Source organism: Ctenopharyngodon idella, chromosome 9 (genome assembly GCF_019924925.1).
Source record: "Ctenopharyngodon idella isolate HZGC_01 chromosome 9, HZGC01, whole genome shotgun sequence".
In the NCBI taxonomy this organism is placed as follows: domain Eukaryota; kingdom Metazoa; phylum Chordata; class Actinopteri; order Cypriniformes; family Xenocyprididae; genus Ctenopharyngodon; species Ctenopharyngodon idella.
In genome coordinates this window covers 4,607,769-4,629,389 of record NC_067228.1, presented here as the reverse complement: position 1 = coordinate 4,629,389, position 21,621 = coordinate 4,607,769, and the positions used below count along the sequence as shown (strand labels likewise).

The 21,621-nt window shown below is 36.0% G+C and overlaps 1 protein-coding gene across 1 annotated transcript in view; it reads left to right on the top strand.

Moving 5' to 3' along the window:
* The window catches only part of lrp2a (low density lipoprotein receptor-related protein 2a), a 111,088-nt gene that overhangs the window by 12,832 nt on the left and 76,635 nt on the right, over positions 1 to 21,621 (top strand). Inside the window, 16 exon segments of the mRNA XM_051905140.1 lie at positions 1,405 to 1,518; positions 3,517 to 3,639; positions 3,925 to 4,041; positions 6,341 to 6,451; positions 7,559 to 7,672; positions 7,783 to 7,899; positions 8,032 to 8,175; positions 8,659 to 8,778; positions 8,886 to 9,014; positions 10,938 to 11,107; positions 16,133 to 16,356; positions 16,926 to 17,132; positions 17,243 to 17,445; positions 19,114 to 19,254; positions 19,415 to 19,618; positions 20,843 to 21,035. Coding sequence (XP_051761100.1) covers positions 1,405 to 1,518; positions 3,517 to 3,639; positions 3,925 to 4,041; positions 6,341 to 6,451; positions 7,559 to 7,672; positions 7,783 to 7,899; positions 8,032 to 8,175; positions 8,659 to 8,778; positions 8,886 to 9,014; positions 10,938 to 11,107; positions 16,133 to 16,356; positions 16,926 to 17,132; positions 17,243 to 17,445; positions 19,114 to 19,254; positions 19,415 to 19,618; positions 20,843 to 21,035 — 2,431 coding nt within the window.

Sequence of the window (21,621 nt, the reverse complement as noted above, 5' to 3'; positions counted from 1 at the left end):
CAATTCGGCTGTCTAAATGCTTCATCAATGGCATGACACAACCACATGCACACTTAAAGACTAGTGAAGTGCTTTTCAGAATTAATCACAGAGGTGTAATGGGTGATGCATTGATTTAGTTGATTTCACTGTCCTGATTTTTAGTATCTAAACATCTTTTAAACAAGATATACTCAAGATGCAAAATTGGGATATCACTTGTTTACAGAGAATGTATCTTGAATTAAGATAGTTTTGAGCTATTTTTGGTCACTATTATTTTGTACTATTTAAGAAAAAAACAATAAAAAGTTCTAATATCTTATGCAATTTTGCTTTAATGTAATTTAACTTTATTTTAAGGATGTTTAGATGTATTTACTGGAAAACAATACAAGTTTTTTTTGCAGCGTTGTGTGACTTTTGTCAAAGAAGCTTTTAAATTCTCATACTCAAATTATATGGTAATTTTGCATCAATGAATCCAATTTTTAATGACTTCTTTGTACATTCAGTGAATCCCAGAAAATATTTCATTTTAGACAAAATTTAAATGTTTAATCTGAATAAAAAAAAACTTGGGAAATAAGCGTCTCTGATTTACTTAGCTTACGAGGTCTCATTTTGTTACACATTAATATTTAAACTGTTATGCAAACCACATTTAAAAAATCAAAAAACAATATAGGAGATTTTGAAATAAATAAAGTATAGTTTAGACAAGTATATTTAGAGTACAATATATAAAGAATACAGTCACTTGAAAAAAGATATGCATTTGGCAAGGTCTTCTATGATCATTGTTATAATGAAAACAATATGCATTTTTTTAGATCAAAATTAATTCTCCAAGGTATGTTCAGAGGTGTTCTTATGGATCTGTAACACTGATCATGTATCATTCAATCATGCATTGCACGATTGCATCTAGAATGGTCAGAGGTCTTTGGATCGGTCATGTACAGGAGGGCATTGTCCATGTAGGGGGAGAACCTTATCTTGCGTAGTAACTCCTGCAATGTTTACATTATTTCTTATTACATTACATTATCTGGACTTCACAGACCCATCATGGTCAGGTTTTATGATCTGTGGGAGTAGATCTTCCAAGTCTATGTGCAAGAACCTTGGTTGCTATCTTGTGGTCGGCACTGAGTAAGCCCAAAGGCCTGAATGATGAATGTGGGTTTTTCTACCTTTTTTAAAAGCTAATGGATGCAAAATGTCAGGCATCTGTCATTTAGACCTTGCAAAATCATAGGGCAAAGATCAGGTAAGAATGTTACATAGAATTAAGGTGGGAAATTATGCTGTTCTGTGACGTAATCAGCTAGTGTCCCTTCAGGAAAAATAAATTAAAAGTTGTTAATACTTATGTATTAATTTAGAACAGATCGTCATAATATCTTGTCATTTTCTGTGTAGGTTCAGGTTGTGAGGTGGGGTCTTTCCGCTGTGCGACAGGCCGTTGTATTCCATTAAGCCAGAGATGCGATGGAACAACCGACTGCTCGGATAGCTCAGATGAATTTGGCTGCCGTAAGTAACTCTTCGGGACAATCACAAGGTCACACTCTGATAAAGAGTGGCAAGTGTGAAATAGAGCTGTTCAGTTTGTAATCCGTAAACCCGGAACAGCATTAGCATTAGCATTAGCCATGTGTTCCCTCAGGAATTTCAAATAGTAATAGAATAGTAGTAGTTTTTTTTTAATGCAAAAGCTATGTTTTTTTTTTATACATCATAAATTATATATAGTCATAAAACATTAATTTTGAAAACATAAGTTGCAATAAGTTAAGTTAACATAAGTTAAATATGTAGACGTCAAGCATGTACAATGGTACAATTAGCATTCTTTTCAAACATTCATACTAGTCCATGTATCCAAGAATTGAAAGTACTAAATGAAATAAATTCCGGTGTAAAACTTGCTATTTATGGATGGTAAATCTCTGGGAGTCGTGGTTGTGTCAAAAATCTAGTGTAAAAAAGAGTTTTGAGGGATGAAACCAATACAAATCTGGTTAGACGACTGTCACAGATCCAGTCCAAAAGAAAGGATTAAACATTAAGAAGTTAATAGGTCAAATTAGGGTCTTTGCAATGTGGGACACAATACCCAATGAGGAATACTCTGTTGCATACTGCACATTTTGGCAAATTTAGTAGGCATTCTGTTCATACTGAATGGTCACATACTAGTAGTTTTGTCTGTGTGCTGGAAGCTTCACCAAGACAAATTCCTCAACAGCTGCGTTTTTGAAGAGTGTACCCGTGATGAATCAAACATCAAATAAAACAAAAGACAGTGTTAAAAATAGTGAAGTAGTCCTCAGATTTCATGTTATTTACCACGAAATTTTGGCAAAATTACATTGTGGAGAAAGCTGCTGTCACATGTGTTCAGGCGAAAGGAGGAGAAAGATCTAATTGCAGCACTTTTATTAAACAAAAACAAAGAAGATAATCCACAAAGAAGAAGAATACAGGAAACACGTGGCAGCATAAACGACACAAAACAAAGAACTGAACAAACTGAGGGCTATAAATACACAGAGGCAAATGAGGGCACTAAATGATCAGCTGAACTTAATTAGCAAGGGTGTGACGAGATCTCGTGGCGCGAGATTAAAATGTGACGAGATTTCTCGTCAAGGTGAAAAGCTGTCTTGCGATATTGCCATGACGGAGTGTGAGGGTGAAATTAGGATAGAATATGCCGCCGCTACGTTTACATTACGCCTCCACTGTCGTTTTGCTTTTTATAGAAATAAAAATCATTTAATTCAATCGTATAACGGTCACTTCAATCCCACCTAGCTCACACAACACGAGCTGCAGAGCAGTACGTAGTGCAGCAGGAATCAAAGTTCACTGATCACGTGACGAGTGTAAGGCAAGATGACTGACAAGACGATAGCGGAGGATCACAGAGTACGCTTGATCGCAAAAGTACAACGTGAGCGCGCATTTCAGTACCACACATTTTGAAAGCGGCATGCATATATCTCCCAATATGAAAGTTATCTTAGGCTGGGATGTGTAATTATAATCATCTCTCAGCTCTGTATGATGCTTGAAGAAAAATTTGTTCTCTATTTACGCTTTGAATATTGAGAGAGTACTTTGATTATAGTTGGACTTATTGTTTGCACTTAATAAGACTAAGAGAAAACTGTTATTCATTTTTATTAAGGCTGTTTTTTTTTTCTATGATCAATTTGTGGAAAGTTCAGAGTTCAGTTAGGAGGTCAAAAGTTGTAGAAGCTCATAAATAATGTACAGTTCTAAGGTCTGAAGAGACTCATATGAAATCATACAGGAGAGAAGCCAGGAAATAAACATTCAACTTATATGATCAGAAAAGTTAACTTTTTGACATGTTTATTTCCCTATCCATGTCAGTTCTTACATTCCTCCGTTTATGAAGTCTGTCGAGGAACTTGGAGCTCTTTGAAAGGAACACTCTTAGCGCAGGCCAGCTCAAATCTCTTCTAGCTTGGTTAACAATGCCATCTCATTACGCTCTTCCAGCCCAGCCCACCTGCGAGAGCGCTCAGTTCCAGTGCTTGAGTGACGGCGAGTGCATTCCTCAGCACTGGGTTTGCGATGATGAGGAGGATTGCGAGGATGGCTCCGATGAAAGGCAGCACTGCCGTGAGTACTCCTTATCTCCATCCGTTCGTCTCTCCCTCACTTTCTGCTTCCATTTCAATTACGACTGTCCGTCAGAGCTGAGAGCTCCATTGACTCCCAGTAATGTACGGGGATGTAATTTCCGTCATGTCGGAGAAACACGATATCTCAGATGTGCAGGCAACAGTATGAGAAACAAAAGGCAAAGCGTGCATGTGTCGTAGGGAGAGTATCCCACTTTAGTGAAAATGAGGACCACCCAGCGCACTCATATTATAATCATGTCTCTTTAATCTTTGCTGGCAGCTGGCAGGACATGCTCCAGTTCACAGTTCACTTGTACGAACGGGGCCTGCATCCCGGGAGGATACAGGTGCGACCGAGTGCCTGACTGCCTAGATGGAGCAGATGAGAGAAACTGCCGTAAGTATGTTGCTGGTGTGTGTGTGATGGGATTAGAGCTGGGCAGTATAGCTAAATATATATATATATATATTACAGTTGTGTTGTATCGTTCAACAATGTTTTTTTAAGTCTCTTCTGCTCACCAGGGCTGCATTTGTTTTATGAAAAATATAGCAAAAACAGTAATATTGTGAAATATTATAATTGAAAACTATTTTCTGTGTGAATATATTTTAAACTGTAATTTATTCCTGTGATCAAAGCTGAATTTTCAGCATCATTACTCCAGTCTTCAGTGTCACATGATCCTTCAGAAATCATTCTAATATGATGATTTGCTGAATTATCATCAATGTTGATGCAATTTTTTGAGGATTCTTAATGAATAGAAAGTTCAAAAGAACAGCATTTATTTGAAAAGGAAATCTTTTGTAACAATAAAAGTTTACTGTCACTTTTGATCAACTGAATGCAACCTTTCTAACCCCAAACCTTTTTTGTCAGACATTTTGAACCAAACACCACTGCAGCCAATTAGATTCAAAATGGTTAAAGCAAGTAGTAAAAATCTAGTTAAAGGAGTTTTTAATGAAAATAACAAATATAAGATTTCTATTTAATAATTTTCATTTATATGCAGCTAGGGCTTGACATTAACTTTTTTGCTCACCAGCCACTGTAGCTAGTATTTTGTAGCCACAATTTTGACATCAGTACCATGGGGAAAAACTGCCATATAGATATTTTTAATATTATCTCATAATTTGGCAGCAGGTATATTAGGCTGCTGTCACTTTAAGACCTGACGCACGGATCCATTATCCTGTTACACATGCGTTTTCTTTCTCAACTGTTTACATTCACTTAAAACAAAACTGACTGTGTTTACTTAAATACTCACCAAGACCGGCATTTTGTGTGTATTTGACCGTTTTAAATGCAATAAGCAGCTAAAAAGAACTGAATTTAGTTCTGAGAGGCAGCTTTATGTGCTGCACTTTAAATGTGTGCACAAAATCTGCGGTAATGAGTAAAATGATGCACAATTCGCTCATTCCCATGCCTATATGTTTTTGACACCACTACATTGCACTTAGTTTATTATTTCAGATGCCTTTTTAAAAGACTACAATTGAAAAATGTATATATTATATATAAATTTCAACCCGCCAAAGTGGCTAGTAGGAGTGACTGCGTCACTGCATGCCACTGCTGAAATCCACCCGCATTTGGCGGGTTGGTGGGTGTTAATGTCAAGCCCTGTATGCAACATCATGACAATATATAGTCATAAACAGCAATATTTACCCATGTAGATTTTTCATACAACATTTTGAGTGCTAAAGCAAGCATATCTCTGAATTAGAGTTTTAAATTAACTGATAGTTTGAAGCGATTCACAGAAATTAATCGAAGTTGTCAGTTCTGTTGCCTTTTTCGCTAATTAAGTTGTCAAAGTGAAATTCAAATAGAGCCCATTTACCTAATGCACGTCACACCCGGTTCAACCCTACTCTAATCGCTTTCTACAATCCAAACAATTTCCTATGGTGAAAGTCATGTCATTTTTTTCTGCAATATCATGTTTCACTTGGAAATGCATTGGATTAAAGTTAGCCTGAAATCAAAACTGAAGTGTTTTTGGCTGTTGGTGGTATATGTTAGTCTTAAGGTTATCTATAAGCTTACTCCAAAACAATAACAAAATTCACATTTAGAAGATATATGCATTCAAAATCTCTCTCTAACACCAGTTTGTGGCATAAAAAAAACTGTCAAATTGGCTATTTTAAAAAAATGCAAAGTTGCATTGCATTTAATGAACTTTTTCATAACGCTCTCATTTTCCGCAAGTCGCAAGATAGGGAGGAAGCAAAACTACTCGAATTTTATAGTGTGAATATAACTTGAATATTTGACAAATTGCCTAGCCCTAGGTAGTGTGTGTGTGTGTGTGTGTGTTTCCTCCCAACTCAAAGGCTCCTTTGGCATTTTAATCAATTTGTAAGATTAAGAGTCTTGCTGATGGACAGAAATGGCCACAATATGCTTCTTGTTTTTCAGAGTTGATTGCAGATTCCTCTGTGGATTAGTGCAAGTGTCAGTTCAGTTTCTGTGCCATCACTGAGCTCTTATCACATACTGCTTTACTGTAACAGAATTGCTATACACATAATGGTTTGTGTTTGGTTCCACATTAGCTTTATGCTGATTCTTTGCTCGTACATTATGACCACACACTGTATGGCGTACCACAGCGGACGCTGTATTACACGGTGACTATATTAAATTGAATGACTGAGTCTCTTTTTCTCAGTCTACCCAGAGTGCTCGGAGCTGAGGTGTGCTAACGGGGCATGCTATAACAGGAGCCAGCGCTGTGACCAGGTGCTCAACTGCCGAGACGGCTCAGACGAGGCCAATTGCAGTGAGTATCTTTCCCTGGCAGGACACATATATACACACAGTCATTTACTGGATGGACTGGAAAATGTTTACGATACATTTAGATTTTGCAGCTATAATATTTGATTATGTGAAATTTTTGTTTAGTTCAAGTTTTTCATCTAATATTTATGTTTATTTCATTTCAGCTTTATTTCAATTAACAAAAGTGTTTTTAATCATTTTAGTTAATGATAATAACTAGGGGTGGGGGGTGGGGTGGTTGATTCACATATGAATCGTGATTCTATCTTATACCAATTTGAATCGATTCACAAATTTCAAAAATTTATTTTCTAAATGTTTGTTAATAACGTGAATAATGTCAGAACAAAGAAGGTGGCAGTCAATATATAATAAGCTGACATGTACAAAACTGTATCAGGGGAACAAATATAAACATTAAAATGAATATTACCCATATCCTACAAAATTAAAAGGCAGGGAATGTAATTTATTGAATTGATGTAATTCGATTCAAACTCGATTTTTAATGGAATCGTGACCCCAAGAATCGTTTTGAATCGAATCGTGAGATTCCAAAAGATTCCCACCCCTAATAATAACCCTGATTCTGTGAAACACAAAATAAGATGATAGGTGGAATAAAACCATGAATAAATGTGACTTTTGCACAACATTTCAAGTGTTATGAAACCATTTGATAGTTTTTTGCGACGAACAAAGCTAATTTAAGTCACTGTTCACTGATTGTCCTATTTGCAGTCTCGTTTTTTTGTCACAATTCACTACGATATTCGAAAACCAATGACATTTACTGTTAGTGATATCAAACCTGGTGAAATGTGTTCAAATGGGACATTTGTGAATTGAAAACAAGCACAAATGATATATGAGAGGCTTAAATTTTAAATTGCACCTCACACAAATCTATTGTATGGCTTCATAAGACTCATAATATAGTGCACAAATTGGGAGAAAGAAAATATTACTGGTCGGAACAACATGCGGGTGAATAAGCGATGACAAAAATGTACTTTCATGTAGTTATTTTGAACTATATTAAACTATATTTAACTTTTGTGAAATTGTGTCATGGACAGACATATGTTTTGTTGGTTGTGTTCAGCCCAGCGGTGCAGCAGCGGTCAGTTTCGGTGCAGTAACGGGGAGTGTATTCCTCGCGGATACGTCTGCGACCATGACGATGATTGTGGAGACAGAAGTGATGAACAGAACTGCAGTACGTAAATTTAATTTAGCATTTTCTCAACCTCAAATGTAACCATTAAGAATGTAAAAAGGTAACATAAAGTAGTAGCTTAGAAAAGCTTATATATGTTCCATCTACAGCCTATCCGACCTGCAGAGGAACATACTTCACCTGTCCCAGCGGCCGCTGCATTCATCAGGTCTGGCTGTGTGATGGAGAGGACGACTGCGAGGACAATGCGGATGAGAAAGGCTGCGGTACATCCTTAAAATGTCGCTCTGCATGCTGATTATTGCAAAAACCAGGCTTCATTTTTATTGTTTTTCAGAACAGTATCTTGATTGACATATGAATATTGGTGGAAATTGTGTTTTTTGTGGTGTGTTTAGACAACGTACAGCGTGAATGCTATCCAGGGGAATGGCCATGCCCTTCTTCTGGTGTTTGCATCCCTTTTGACCACCTCTGTGATGGGACGGTAAACTGTCCAGACGGAGAAGATGAAACCAACACCACTGCTGGACGCAACTGCAGTCAGTTACCACCTACCACTATAGCTGATTTATGCCAGTGTTATTTTAGTATTGTTTATATGCAGTTATAGTATTTATGAATATTTTGAATTAGCTAGTATTCATTTTGTCAGCTATTTTAAATTTAGTCTTAGTCCTGTGTCACATGTACTTTTTAGTTATCACATTTAGTCAACCTTATCCTGTTTTTTAGTCAAGTTTTAGTCGACTAAATGTCTGGGAGTTTTAGTCAATGAAAACCTAGTCATATTTTCGTCATGCTGCATAATGATTAAACTGATTATTTTGCTCAAAACCCCAACCATCCAATCAATTTCCCATGAACAAAATCAAGTCCCACCTTAAATTTGTTCTTGTACGAGATGCCGTTTCACTCGGATATACGTCACAATAGTGAAGAAAAGACGATCATAACTTCTGTTTCATTCTGACTTTAAAGATTACCTAACATTTCGAGTTAAGTGTATCTGTGTTTTGTGTCAGGTATTTGGCGCTGTGCACCCCTGAGCTGTGAGGATCACTGTCACGCCTCTCCTGACGGAGGAGCCTGTGCCTGTCCTCCAGGATATGTGGTCAACAAAAACGACAGCCGCTCATGCATCGGTAAAACATTTGATTGGTGATTAAAATGGTTATTCACATACTCAATCAAACTCGACATCAACTCAACTCTATCCTTGTATTTTGTGTACTTCTTTCTGCACATGCAGATCATGATGACTGTAGTCTATGGGGAATGTGTGACCAGCTGTGTGAGGATCGGATCGGGAGCCATCGCTGCAGCTGTCGGGAGGGCTACCTTCTGGAGCAGCACAGATACTGCCGAGCAAATCCCTCATGTAGGTTGATTCAGGCCTCTAACTTGCTGCCTATATACTCAACCCCTCTATGTAGAATGTTTTTGGTGGAGTACTGTAATTGATTCATTGAAATTCGGTTTAATTCAATTTTATTTTCACAACACATATTGTTTCAAAGCAGCTTCACAAAAATGCATGAGTGTCAAGTCAAATCACCTTTATTTATAAAGCACTTCATACAATATAGAACAGCTTCACAGTGATAAACAGGAAAATAATGATCAATGATGCAAACTTCATCAAATATGAGAAAAAATCACATTTTGCTGTATAGCAGCTCTAAAAAAAGACAATAGTGTCATTCAGCTCAATTCAGTTCAATGTTGATTCAGTTCAGCTCAATAACAATGGAAAGTAAATCAGAGTGTGTCAAAGTAATGTCCATATATGGCTGTAAGATAATACAATTTATGTAGCTGATTAAAGGGATAGTTCACCCAAAAATGTACTCTCCCTCAAGCCATCCTAGGTGTATATGACTATCTTCTTTCAGACGAACATAATCCGAGATATATTTAAAGATATCCTTGCTCCTCCAAGCTTTATAATGCTTGTGAAAGGGGGGCCACATTTTGAAGCCCAAAAAAAATTCATCCATCAATTAAAAAAATAATCCATACGACTCCAGGTGGTTAATAAAGGCCTTTTGAAGTGAAGCGATGCATTTTTGTAAGAAAAATATCCATATTTAAAACTTTTTAAATTAAAATATCTAGCTTCCGCAGTCGACTTGTGCCACAAGAGCAACCCGTGACGTGATGTATGACGCAGGATGTAGGAATATTGTAAGCTTAGACCCCTCTCGTGGTCCAAACAAATAGGGGTGGGCAAGAAACTCAAGCTCCCCTTCTCTTATATCGATATCCTCCAACATTTCTCTTCAAAAATTCTCGTTTTAGACTTCTAATGTGTGCCTGGTGTTTTGTTTTGCTCTATCCTCTGCGCTTCCACGTTTGTCATTACGTCATGCGTCGGGTCAGGGGTTACTCTTCCGCCGTCTGCTGGAAGCTTTAGTTAATAAAGTTTTAAATATGGACATTTTTCTTACAAAAACCCATCGCTTCTCTTTAGAAGACCTTTATTAACCCCCTGGAGCCGTATGGATCACTTTTAAGATGGATGGATGCATTTTTTTTTTTTTTTGGCTTCAAAATGTGGCCCCCCTTCACAACCATTATAAAGCTTGGTAGGGCCAGGATATTTTAAAATATATTTCTGATTGTGTTCATCTGAAAGAAGATAGTCATATAAACCTAGGATAGCTTGAGGGTGAGTAAATCATGGGGTAATTTTCATTTTTGGGTGAACTGTCCCTTTAAGAAGACACAATGAACATGTTAGGCACTGATTACAGCTTGTGACCATAAGGATTACAATATAAAGTTGGCATCCTTTGAAATCTTCGCAAAAATCTTCATCCATGATCTTTTTTTTTTTTTTTCTCATAATAAATCATATTTTAATAATTAAATTAAAGTAAATTAAAGTTTTTTTTTTTTTTTTATCCATTTATTTGTTTTTCATTTTTGCTGTTAGGTCTGCATTGTATTTTCCTGCATGCTTTCACTCATGTATCATGGCTTTCAGACTAATATTCCTAGTGTTAACTGTTATCTTATATGTCCATTAATCAGGCTTTTTGTAGCCCATTTCTCAATTTGCGTTGAATGCCATCATTTTATTAAGCTCCTGAAATGTCTGCCTCCCAACCATTTGTTTGGCAGGCACTGGAAAATGAATAACAAGCGCTGGCACCAAACAGCCAATCCTAAACTCTCTCACATTAATTATGTCTTATCAAATGTACATTATATTATGTGAGCTCTCTGAAGATTGTCAAACTGTATCCTTCATTTTGAAGCTATCTTACCAAATTAATTCACTTTGTTTGGTCATCTTTAGCTGGGATACCCTCTCTGATATTCTCCAATGGGAGAGACTTGCTGATTGCTGATGTCCACGGACACAGCGCTCAAACCCTGGTTGAGTCCCAGAACAGAGGAGTTGCAGTTGGTGTGGACTTCCACTACCAGCTGCAAAGGGTCTTTTGGACAGACACGATCCAAAATAAGGTAAAATGCATTTCAGACTATGAACAACAATCCTTGCACTTTGCATATAGTTCCTAAAAATGAGCAGGGCTGGGCAATAATATACTACCGTTCAAAAGTTTGGGAAGATTTTTTTTTTTTAAATACATTTTTATTTAACAAGGATGCATGCAATTGATCAAAAGTGACAGTAAAGACATTTATAATGTTACAAAAGATTTATATTTTAAATAAATTATATACTATCATTCAAAAGTTTGAGGTCCACATGATTTTTTTAAAAAATAAATTAATACTTTTATTCAACAACGATGCATTAAATTGATCAAAAATAACAGTATACACATTTATGATGTACAATTGCTGTTTTTTTTTAACTTTCTATTAAAAATAAATATATATCTTGAAATAAAATATTAAGCAGCACAACCATTTTTAACATTGATAATAATAAATGTTTCTTGAGCAGCAAATCAGCATATTAAAATGATTTCTGAAGAATCATGTCACCGTATTCACAATAATGCTTAACTTTATTAAATTTTTATAGTGCCAGCAAAGTCATTGCATATATACTGTGAATGTCTGTGATCTATATCACCCAGTTCTAATTGATTTACAGCTCATTGTACCACATTTCATAGCTCGTGTGTGGCATTAATTTTTCCCACTTACATTCATTTAATGCTCTGGCACCTGCCACGGGTTCTCAGTTTTCCTGAATTTAATAAGTGGCATTTCACAGATTACTGAAGTTCTAACCTTGTCAGGCCGAGAGATATCGATGTTACAGTTGTTTTTGATAACAAAGCTCTGCATTATACCAGCTCTTCCTCCTTGGACATGTACTACCGTCCCTGACCCTGAACACACACACACACACACACAAAATCATTGTGCCAGTCAGGCTGCTCTGATCTCACCTCATACACCCCAGCAACAACGTTTGGCTAAAGGCCCGAATAGAGTGTGCCAGCATCTTCCAAGCCTCCCTAAACTCATCCTGAAGCAATCGAGACCCAGTAATATTATGTTGTCCCTCAGAGACCCTTTTTCAAATTAAAACATGTGTGTTTATACAATATCTGTTTTCACTAAAAATAGGTTAGAACTTCATACAACTCTCAAATGAATAATAGCATCAAGTTAATGATTTTGTAATGTGAGTCTTCCAGCATGTCAAAGTCACATAACATGGCCACTGATACCACAGATGACTGTTTATTTACTGTAGTAGTTATGTAATATGAATATATACACACACTACCATCTAAAAGTTTGGGTCGGTAAGATTTTTTTTAGAAGAAGTCTCTTGAAGGCTCACCAGGGTGCATTTATTTATCGAAAAATATGGTAAAAATAGTAATATTGTAAATTATGATAACAGTTTATATCACTCCGCTTGAAGCGACTGTCATGGTGGCCGAGCAAATTCACTGTATTTTTTTTTACAAATGCTACACTTGTTGTAACACGAACAAACTGTAGTTTTAAGAGTTTTTTAGGTGAGAATGTACTTGTTTAGACCTGAAATATGTGACTCTTATTTAATCATAGAGACTATTTCACAATTTGTTTAGACATTTAGTGGATCACTAATGGAATATACATATGTGACATTTATTTCTACAGAAAAAATATTAATAAATTCAAAAATTTGAGCTGGGGAAGTTTCCGAAATTTGGTTGATTTGACACGGAATGACCCTATAATATTCTTTCCTTAATTCCTTAATAAAACTTTTTTCACAGAACAATTTTACTGCCTTGAAAACCCTTTGATTTACATTTTGTTTTGATAATGTTTAAGCAAAATTCACCACAAAACAAAAAATATGAGGAAAAAAAAGAAAATATATAATAAATATAATATTAATGTATAATAAAAATATATAATGACTATAATATATTAAAGGGTTAGTTCACCCAAAAATGAAAATATTTCATATGTATTATATACATATTTCATAAATATGTCATTAATTACTCACCCTCATGTCGTTCTACACCCGTAAGACCTTCGTTCGTCTTCAGAACACAAATTAAGATATTTTTGATGAAATCCGATGGCTCAGCGAGGCCTGCATTGACAGCAATGGTACTTCCGCTCTCAAGATCCATAAAGGTACTAAAAACATATTTAAAACAGTTCATGTGAGTACAGTGGTTCTACCTTAATATTATAAAGTGATGAGAATATTTTTGTGCTCCAAAAAAACAAAATAACGACTTTTTAACAATATCTAGTGATGGCCGATTTCATAACACTACATCTTGAAGCTTCAGAGCGCCAAAGTCACGTGATTTCAGCAGTTTGGCGGTTTGATACGCGATCCGAATCACTGATTTGACTCAAAAGATTCATAATGCTCTGAAGCAGTATTTTGAAATCGGCCATCACTAGATATTATTAAAAAGTCGTTTTTTTTGGTGCACAAAAAATATTCTCATCAATTTATAATATTAAGATAGAACCACTGAACTCACATGAACTGATTTAAATATGTTTTTAGGATTTAAAAAAAAATATCAGATCAGATTTAATAAAAATATCTTAATTTGTGTTCTGAAGATGAACGAAGGTCTTACGGGTGTAGAACAACATGAGGGTGAGAAATTAATGACATTTTTTCATTTTTGGGTGAACTAACCCTTTAATATAACTATAATATATAATAACTATAACATTATTATTATTATATAATATATAATAAACTAAATAATCAGTTCTTGGGTCTTTGAGGATTAAAGATAAAAAAACAGTTTGTGTAGGCTATGAAGGAAGTTGGCTCCCTGTCAGCGGAAAAGGGAATTCTTCAACTGATTCCTGTAGATACTGCTAATACGTTAATAATGGGCGAGCAGTCTGGCTCCCGAAGGGCTGCAGTCACGGTAAATGGCTCAGATCGGTGCTAGTCTCCGCATTTGTCTAATCTCCAGAAAGTGTCTGATATGCAGGAAAATGCGTGCATATTTCTCCGTAATTTATGCAACCCGAGAGGATCTGGAGTGACCGTGCAGTATTCGTGTTCCCCACGTTTAGTCCCTTTTTTACGCATTTTTTGGCCAGCTCAGACAGCTTTGTTTCAAACTCTTGGCTACTTTGTGATTTGGAGATCAGCCATGGAGCAAAAGAGTGGGTACATACAAGGAGACGGGTTTCTGCGATTAGTACCCCAACGTGACACAATACCAGTAGAGACTCTTCGCAGGGGGTCTGCAAAGAGCCACGCCACCAGACCACCTTCACAGCTTGAGTTTCTGTTAAACGGGTCAGCTAAGAATCATAGTCTTTTAGACGTTTGGCTCTGGTTTCCAAAGGGCGAAGCCTGCAAAGAGCATTGGTGCCTTAGCTTGTGTTATGATGCCAAGGGATCCAGCCTGAGAAACTGGTGCCATCTTTTAATCAGTAGGGCAGTGGTTTCAGAGTACCAACTCTGGGGCAGCGGAGAAAGGCAACCTCTCAGATGATAGATGATACAAGCCAGACTACAATCTTATTACCTGTGATTATTTAAGAAGAGAATATAGTGTCAAGTTCTGGTTGAACAAGTATTATTTTAGTATTATTTATATGCTGTTAGTAAGGAATAATCCACAGTTAGCTGTGCTTTAAATGATTTTAATGCATGACGTGGAGGCAAAGAACCACCCGATGTGAAGCAGAGTGCATTCAAATCATTTAATGCACAGCTAGCCATTGATTATCCCAATTATACGATGCTCATTTGCCAGAATTGACAACCTAAAGCTGTTGTTATTGATGTTTGCAGCGCAATATTTGACCGGAAGGGTATAAATGATGCTATTTTCGTCAGTTAGGTCTTGTTAGATCTAGCATTCTGCCTGTTTTAAATCAGACACAGAGATAAAGTAGTGCATAAGATTACATTTATTTGAATGAATGAATTATAGCATTTATTTGAATGAATGACCAAGAGAGAGATGTTCGAGTGTGTGTGAATTACCTTCGTCTGTGTGCAGCGTCTCTCTCAACGAAGATGTTTAATTACTTAAAAATTAACAATGTTAGCCCCTCGTTGCTGAATCAGAATCGGGTATTCAGACAGACCATGGACATAATAGTTTTTATAAATACTTTAAATTAGCTTTTGTTTTTATATTTTCAGTTTTTATTTTACTTTAATTTTGAGTAAATTTAATGTTTTTAAATATTGCTATTTAGGTTTAAATTATTTTTTATTTCAGATTTAGGTTTCATTCAGTTTTAGTTTTTATTTATAAGTAATTTTACGTTTTTTATTTACTATTTTGAATATTTTATTTATAATATTCATTTTATTTTTTATTATTTAATAAATAATTTCAGTTCTTCAAATTGCCAAGGCAACATTTCAAATTTTTGTTCTAATTTTACATTTTATTTTATTTCATCTTTATTTTTAATTACTTAATAGTTTTAGTTTTATTTATTTAGTAATTTCAGTTAATGTATAATATATATTATTTATTTATTTATAATATTCATTACTTGCAATATTTTATTTATAATATTCATTTTATTTTTTTAATAATTTAGTTAATAATTTCAGTTCTTCAGCTTGCCAAGGCAACATTTCTAATTTTTGTTCAGTTTACATTTTTCATCTAATACTTCATCTAATATTTTATTTTATTTTATTTTAGCTTTATTTAAATTAACAAAAATGTTATTAATAGTTTTTAGCAATTTTGGTTAATTTTTATTTATTTATTATTTGTAGTGTTTTATTTATAATATTATATATTAAAATATTTATAAAATATTAAATAGATTTATTTATTTAGTAATTTAGTTAGTAATTTCATTTCTTCAACTTGCCAAGGCATGCTGCATTTTATTTAATCTTTATTTCAGTGAGCAAAAAATTAAATTTAATGAAGTTTTAGTTAGCACTAATAACCCTGGGTTGATTTAGTCAGTTTTAACCCTGAACCCTGGTGGTGACAGCAGCAAACTAGCATCCACAACAAATGCCGGTCTTTTCAGCAGTGTGTCAAACCTCAACAACAGCTTCCCTAACCACAACTTGTTTGCTCCAACTAGGTGTTTTCAGCGGATATGGATGGGTCGCATTTGCAGGTGGTACTGAACGTATCCGTGGACTATCCTGAAAACGTCGCCGTGGACTGGGTGAATAATAAGCTGTATGTGGTGGAGGCCAGCGTCAACAGAATCGACATGGTGGACTTGGATGGGAGCAATCGGGTCACGTTGATCGCCGAGCACCTGGGCAACCCAAGAGGTCTCGCGCTTGACCCGACTGTGGGGTGAGTTCCCGGAGGAGACGTTAGACGGTTCCCGTTTACTTTAATCTTATCCTAGCTTCCTCCACATAATCCGCACCCATTGTAAGTGAAATCATAAAGCTGATCTTGGATCTGCAGCTTCAGATACTGAGAACCGGAATGTTGTACACTGTCTGTAAGGATTAGTCAGAAGTAATTAAGCAAAGATGAGCTTCATGGAAACCCAATAGTGCCGTACGGCCAGGTGGCCCCCTGCTAAATTGAGAAGTGACAATTAATGCGTAAAGTTGAATCGCTATGGATCGTGTTTGAAAATAAAGTTCTTTGGGTATTCATTTCAAAATCCCCAAGGGTTTTATCCGTAACCCAATACTGTCCAAACTGAGCGCTAACAGTATATTAGAGTAAATACCTTTGAAGTTCAAGTTGCTCTTCAAGTCTTTCAATGCAACATGAGATTGATAAATCATGTTTGTCATTATAATAGGATAATTTAATTTAGGATTACTTCCTCTTTTTATTGTAGACGTTAAATGTGATTTAAAAAAGAATGTCTTGAGTCACAATGAGATTATTGTGTTTGAGTTTAGGTACCTCTTCTTCTCTGACTGGGATACTTTGAATGGGGAACCAGGTCTGGAGAGGGCCTTTATGGATGGCACCAATCGATATGGGATCATCAGGACAAAACTCGGCTGGCCTGCTGGGATTACTTTGGACCTTGAGGCCAAGAGAGTGTATTGGGTGGACAGCCGTTACGATTACATTGAAACCACAACCTACGATGGCTTGCACAGGTATCTTCTACAAGTTGCAGAGATGTTTCATTTGGAAATGCATGCTGATTTTCCCAGGTTGTTTCCACTTTTCAGAAGTGTATTAAGCCCTTATTTGAATGCTCCAATAGGAAAACGGTGGTTCATGGTGGTTCTGTGATTCCTCATCCATTTGGCATTACTTTGTTCGAGCATTCAGTCTACTACACTGACTGGACTAAGATGGCCGTTATGAAGGCTAATAAATACAGCGACAACAGCCCACAAGAGCTCTACAGGACCTCTCAGAGACCACATGGCCTGACTGTGGTCCATGCATACAAACAGCCCTTTGGTAAGCAGCCTACAAAGTGCATGTGCCACTCAGTATGATTAATATTAAACTGCTTTGTTAGTTTTAGTGCGACTTGGTTTTAGAAGTATGTGATTTCAGTGCAGTTTTGGTTCTATAAGTATTTTCCCACTCATATTGTAAGTTCTAAACAATGAATCAATGGAACTAGCCAGTGTTGTGTTAACTAAGGATCTCTTTCCACATGGTATTATGATGCGTTTCTGTCGATCAGATCACAAGTGGACGACGCTAAACACAGGTGTAAACGAGGCGTAAAACACTTCCAGAGGTAGCCGAAAACGCATTTGACTAGATTGCTTTCGTAGTGTAGACGCTCATGTGGTTGAACAATACAAAAGACCGCTTTCTCTCCGCATACTGAACTAACGCGTAAACATTACGGGAAGCAGACGAGATTTAAACTTTGTCGGCTGAAGACCCAAGTTTGGTTTGAAGACTAAAAATGTACCACGTTTTCTCACCATTCCTGATTCTAACCCGCACTCACAGCGTTTGGCGTGGCCTTGCGACTGTCAAAGCAGAAACGAAGGTTGATGCTCTCCATATGTTTTTTCGTCTTCTCCAGGTGCGTTCATATGTAAATTGCGCAAGCTTATTTTGTCCATTAGATCAAAAGATCTGAAAAAACCCATACATTTACCCACCCATAGACTCTCTCCACAAAGAAATCAAGAAAGAAGTGGTTAAAAGTGGTCGGCGCCGATAGCCTTGTGGGCAGCACGCCAACATATAGCACCGTTGCACTTCGGGTGACCCGAGTTCGAATCCCGGCTTGTGGACCCATCCCGTTCCTGTCCCACTCTCTCTCCTACCTCGCTTCCTGTCCACTCTATACTACCCTATCATTTGGCAATCGCCAAAATGTAAAATCACCAAAAATAAAATCTTTAAGAAGTGGTTGAAAGTGGACAAAAGAGACGGATTAAAACACCAGGTATAAACAGGAATGTGTCTCCCTCGTCTACTTTTGATCCGATTGACCAAAACGCATCTTGATACCAGGTGGAAACTAAAACTATAAAATATATTGAATTATTTATTAAATTATAGATGGAAAAGTTTAATGAAAATTAGAAATGTTGGCTTTCACAACTAACTGAAATAAGATAAGTAGAATAGAAATATTAAAAAAAAAAACTAATAAAAATTAGAAAAGCACATAACAAAATAACTAGAATTAAACTGAAAATTTAAAATACTAATTTTCATTAAAACTGACTGAAAAGTATAAAATAGAATATATTTTGAAGTTTAAATTTGAATATGCAAATGTATACACACATATACATATGTGTGTGTGTGTAAATACACAAATATATTGGAGATAAGGAGATTTAATTACGTCATTTGCGATGATGTAAAATGGTGGTCACTACTGAGCCGTTCCTGTCTCCATGGATCTTGTTTATATCAAGTATCAAGATTCATCTCTGGTGATGCATTTACAATTGGTCAGTGCTAAATACAGGTGATCTCATCTTATTTGTAGTAATCTGTAATCTGTCCTGTTGCATCCTGGACAGCAGTGAAACATCACTGTGCTTAGGAGAGGTTTTAAACAAAAGTACTGACAGACATCATGTATGAATGACTGCTATTCTTTTTGTGGTTAATTTTGGTGATATGTGTGTTTGTTTGATCGTCCAGTAAGTAACCCCTGTGGCACTGATCGAGGAGGCTGTGAACACATCTGTGTTCTGAGTCACAGAACTGATAATGGCGGTCTGGGATATCGCTGCCGCTGCCGAATGGGCTACGATCTGCATGCTGACGGCAAGAGATGCGTCGGTAAGACAGATCTTGGCCACTCCTTGTGGTTGTTTCCTTGATTACCATTTGTATCTTATGTAGGCGTCATATAATAAGACATCAACCTTTTGAGATACAAGAGCTTGATGTTTAAAGAAAACAAATAATGAAAACCATCATGCAAATATGTCTCTTGCAGCTGTGAGGCAGTTTCTGCTGTTCTCCAGTCAGCTGGCGGTCAGAGGGATCCCCTTCAACCTGTCCACACAAGAAGACGTCATTCTACCTGTGACAGGAACTCCATCTTATTTCGTTGGCGTGGACTTCAGTGCTGCAGACAATTCAATTTTCTTCTCTGATACAGTGAAAGACATCATCTACAAACAGAAAATTGATGGAACCGGTGAGAATGGCTAGTTTTTATATGCATATTTCAGTAAAGTTGCTGTAACCGATTGAAACTTTTTGCTAACTTCAGCCATACTTACATCAAATTGAGAAATTACCCCGAAATATAATTCATTATACAAGTCATTATTGTGGTAAATGAGAAAAGCATCAAATAGACATTACAAAAAGTAGCTTTAGAAAAAAATATTTTATTTATTACAATTTATTACATAAACTTTTAGGCTTTGACACCCATGAGGGTGAGTAAATAATGACAGAATTATTAATGGAAATATGATATATTTCTATAGATTCATTCAGGAATGAAGTAAATGGCTCTCTTTATGAATGAGCCATTGAATCATTGAACCCAAATTATTCGCTCAAAACGCGTATTCACGCACAACAGTTCTGCTCTGGCTTTATAGGTAATATTTTCGTTGGCAAAACTGAGCAAAAGCAGAGAAAATTGTGTCTAAAATATAACACAATATTAACTTCTTATTTTTTTTAAACTGTTGTATAAAATCAATATCACATTTGCACTCGTGCTATTCGGGACAAAAATATCATATGTGGTGTTGCGCTTGTTACCCGTGTGATATTTCTTGACTATATCATGATACAAATATGAGACAAAAACTCATACAGGGCCATTTTTTGTCCTGATATCTTGAATTTTAGGGTCATTCTAACTGTAATTCTATATCCATCACGCAGTGAGCTGTTGCCCTGCTTGGCACCAATCAACTTTATGAAATTTAAGATTAACTACTTGCGTTAAATGCATTAATTTTAACAAGTTATTTTCCCCTGTAACTAATTAATTAAATTAACGCATTAAATAGACAGCCCTAATATATATAATATAACAAAAGAACACGTAGGAGAATAACCAAGGCTTATACACATAAACACTGACAAGATTGAAACCCAAATTGAGGAAACTAAGGGCTTAAATACAGAGGGAGTAATGAGGATACTAATTAAACAACAGGTGAACGAAATCAGTAACTAAGGAACTAGGTCAAGATACACATAGCAGAGAAACAGAAACAGAGGCAACACACATGGGAGCCTGGTGCATTGTGGGGTGGGGAAATTAAATCTGCTAAACGAAGTGCTGCTTTAAGACCCCATGAAATCAATATGGATTTTTTTGTGGCTTTTAGTCCATGTTTGTGAGCAGACTGGATTGCACTTTCATCTTTGTGTTTCTTTGTTTTAAACTGCACAGGCCGGGAGGTACTAGCAGCCAATCGGGTGGATGGTGTAGAAGATCTTGCTTATGACTGGATATCAAAGAACCTATACTGGACGGATCCACGTTACAGGAGTATATCTGTCATGAAGGTCTCGGATAAGTCCAGACGAGCCATTGTATGCAACCTCAACAACCCCAGATCCATAGTGGTCCATCCGGTGGCTGGGTGAGTCATTTATTAGCTAGTCTTTTTGATGATATTGCTATTTTATATACATAAAAAAAGAAATGTAGTTAATACTGTGGCTCTGTTCCAAAACTCAGTGAGCTGCAGTACCTTGCTGTCTACTGCTTAAATAGGCAGCTATCTTCTAGGAAGTGAAATGAAATCCAATTTGGAGTGCTCTACATAGGCATCAACTCTAAGAATCATACAAATAGCATGCAAGTGCACAGGAGACTCAAGTCCTGTGAATTGCTTTTAATAGAGTTTGGCATTTGCATGATGCTAAGCTAAAAATGAAAAAATAAAATTTTTAAATGCATAGCACATGTAAATATTGGTTAAAATAGTATTTTTTTCATTTATTGGATTTTTTTATCAATATTTGTTGAAAAGGAACCAGCATTATTTTAGTGTTGTTTATATACTTTTATAGTATTTATTAATATTTTGAATGAGCATATATATATATATATATATATATATATAACGTTTTATGAATAATTGTGTATATATACGTTTTATATATATATTATTTTCATTTATATTATATTTACGTTATTTATATTATATTTAGAGTATATTTCTG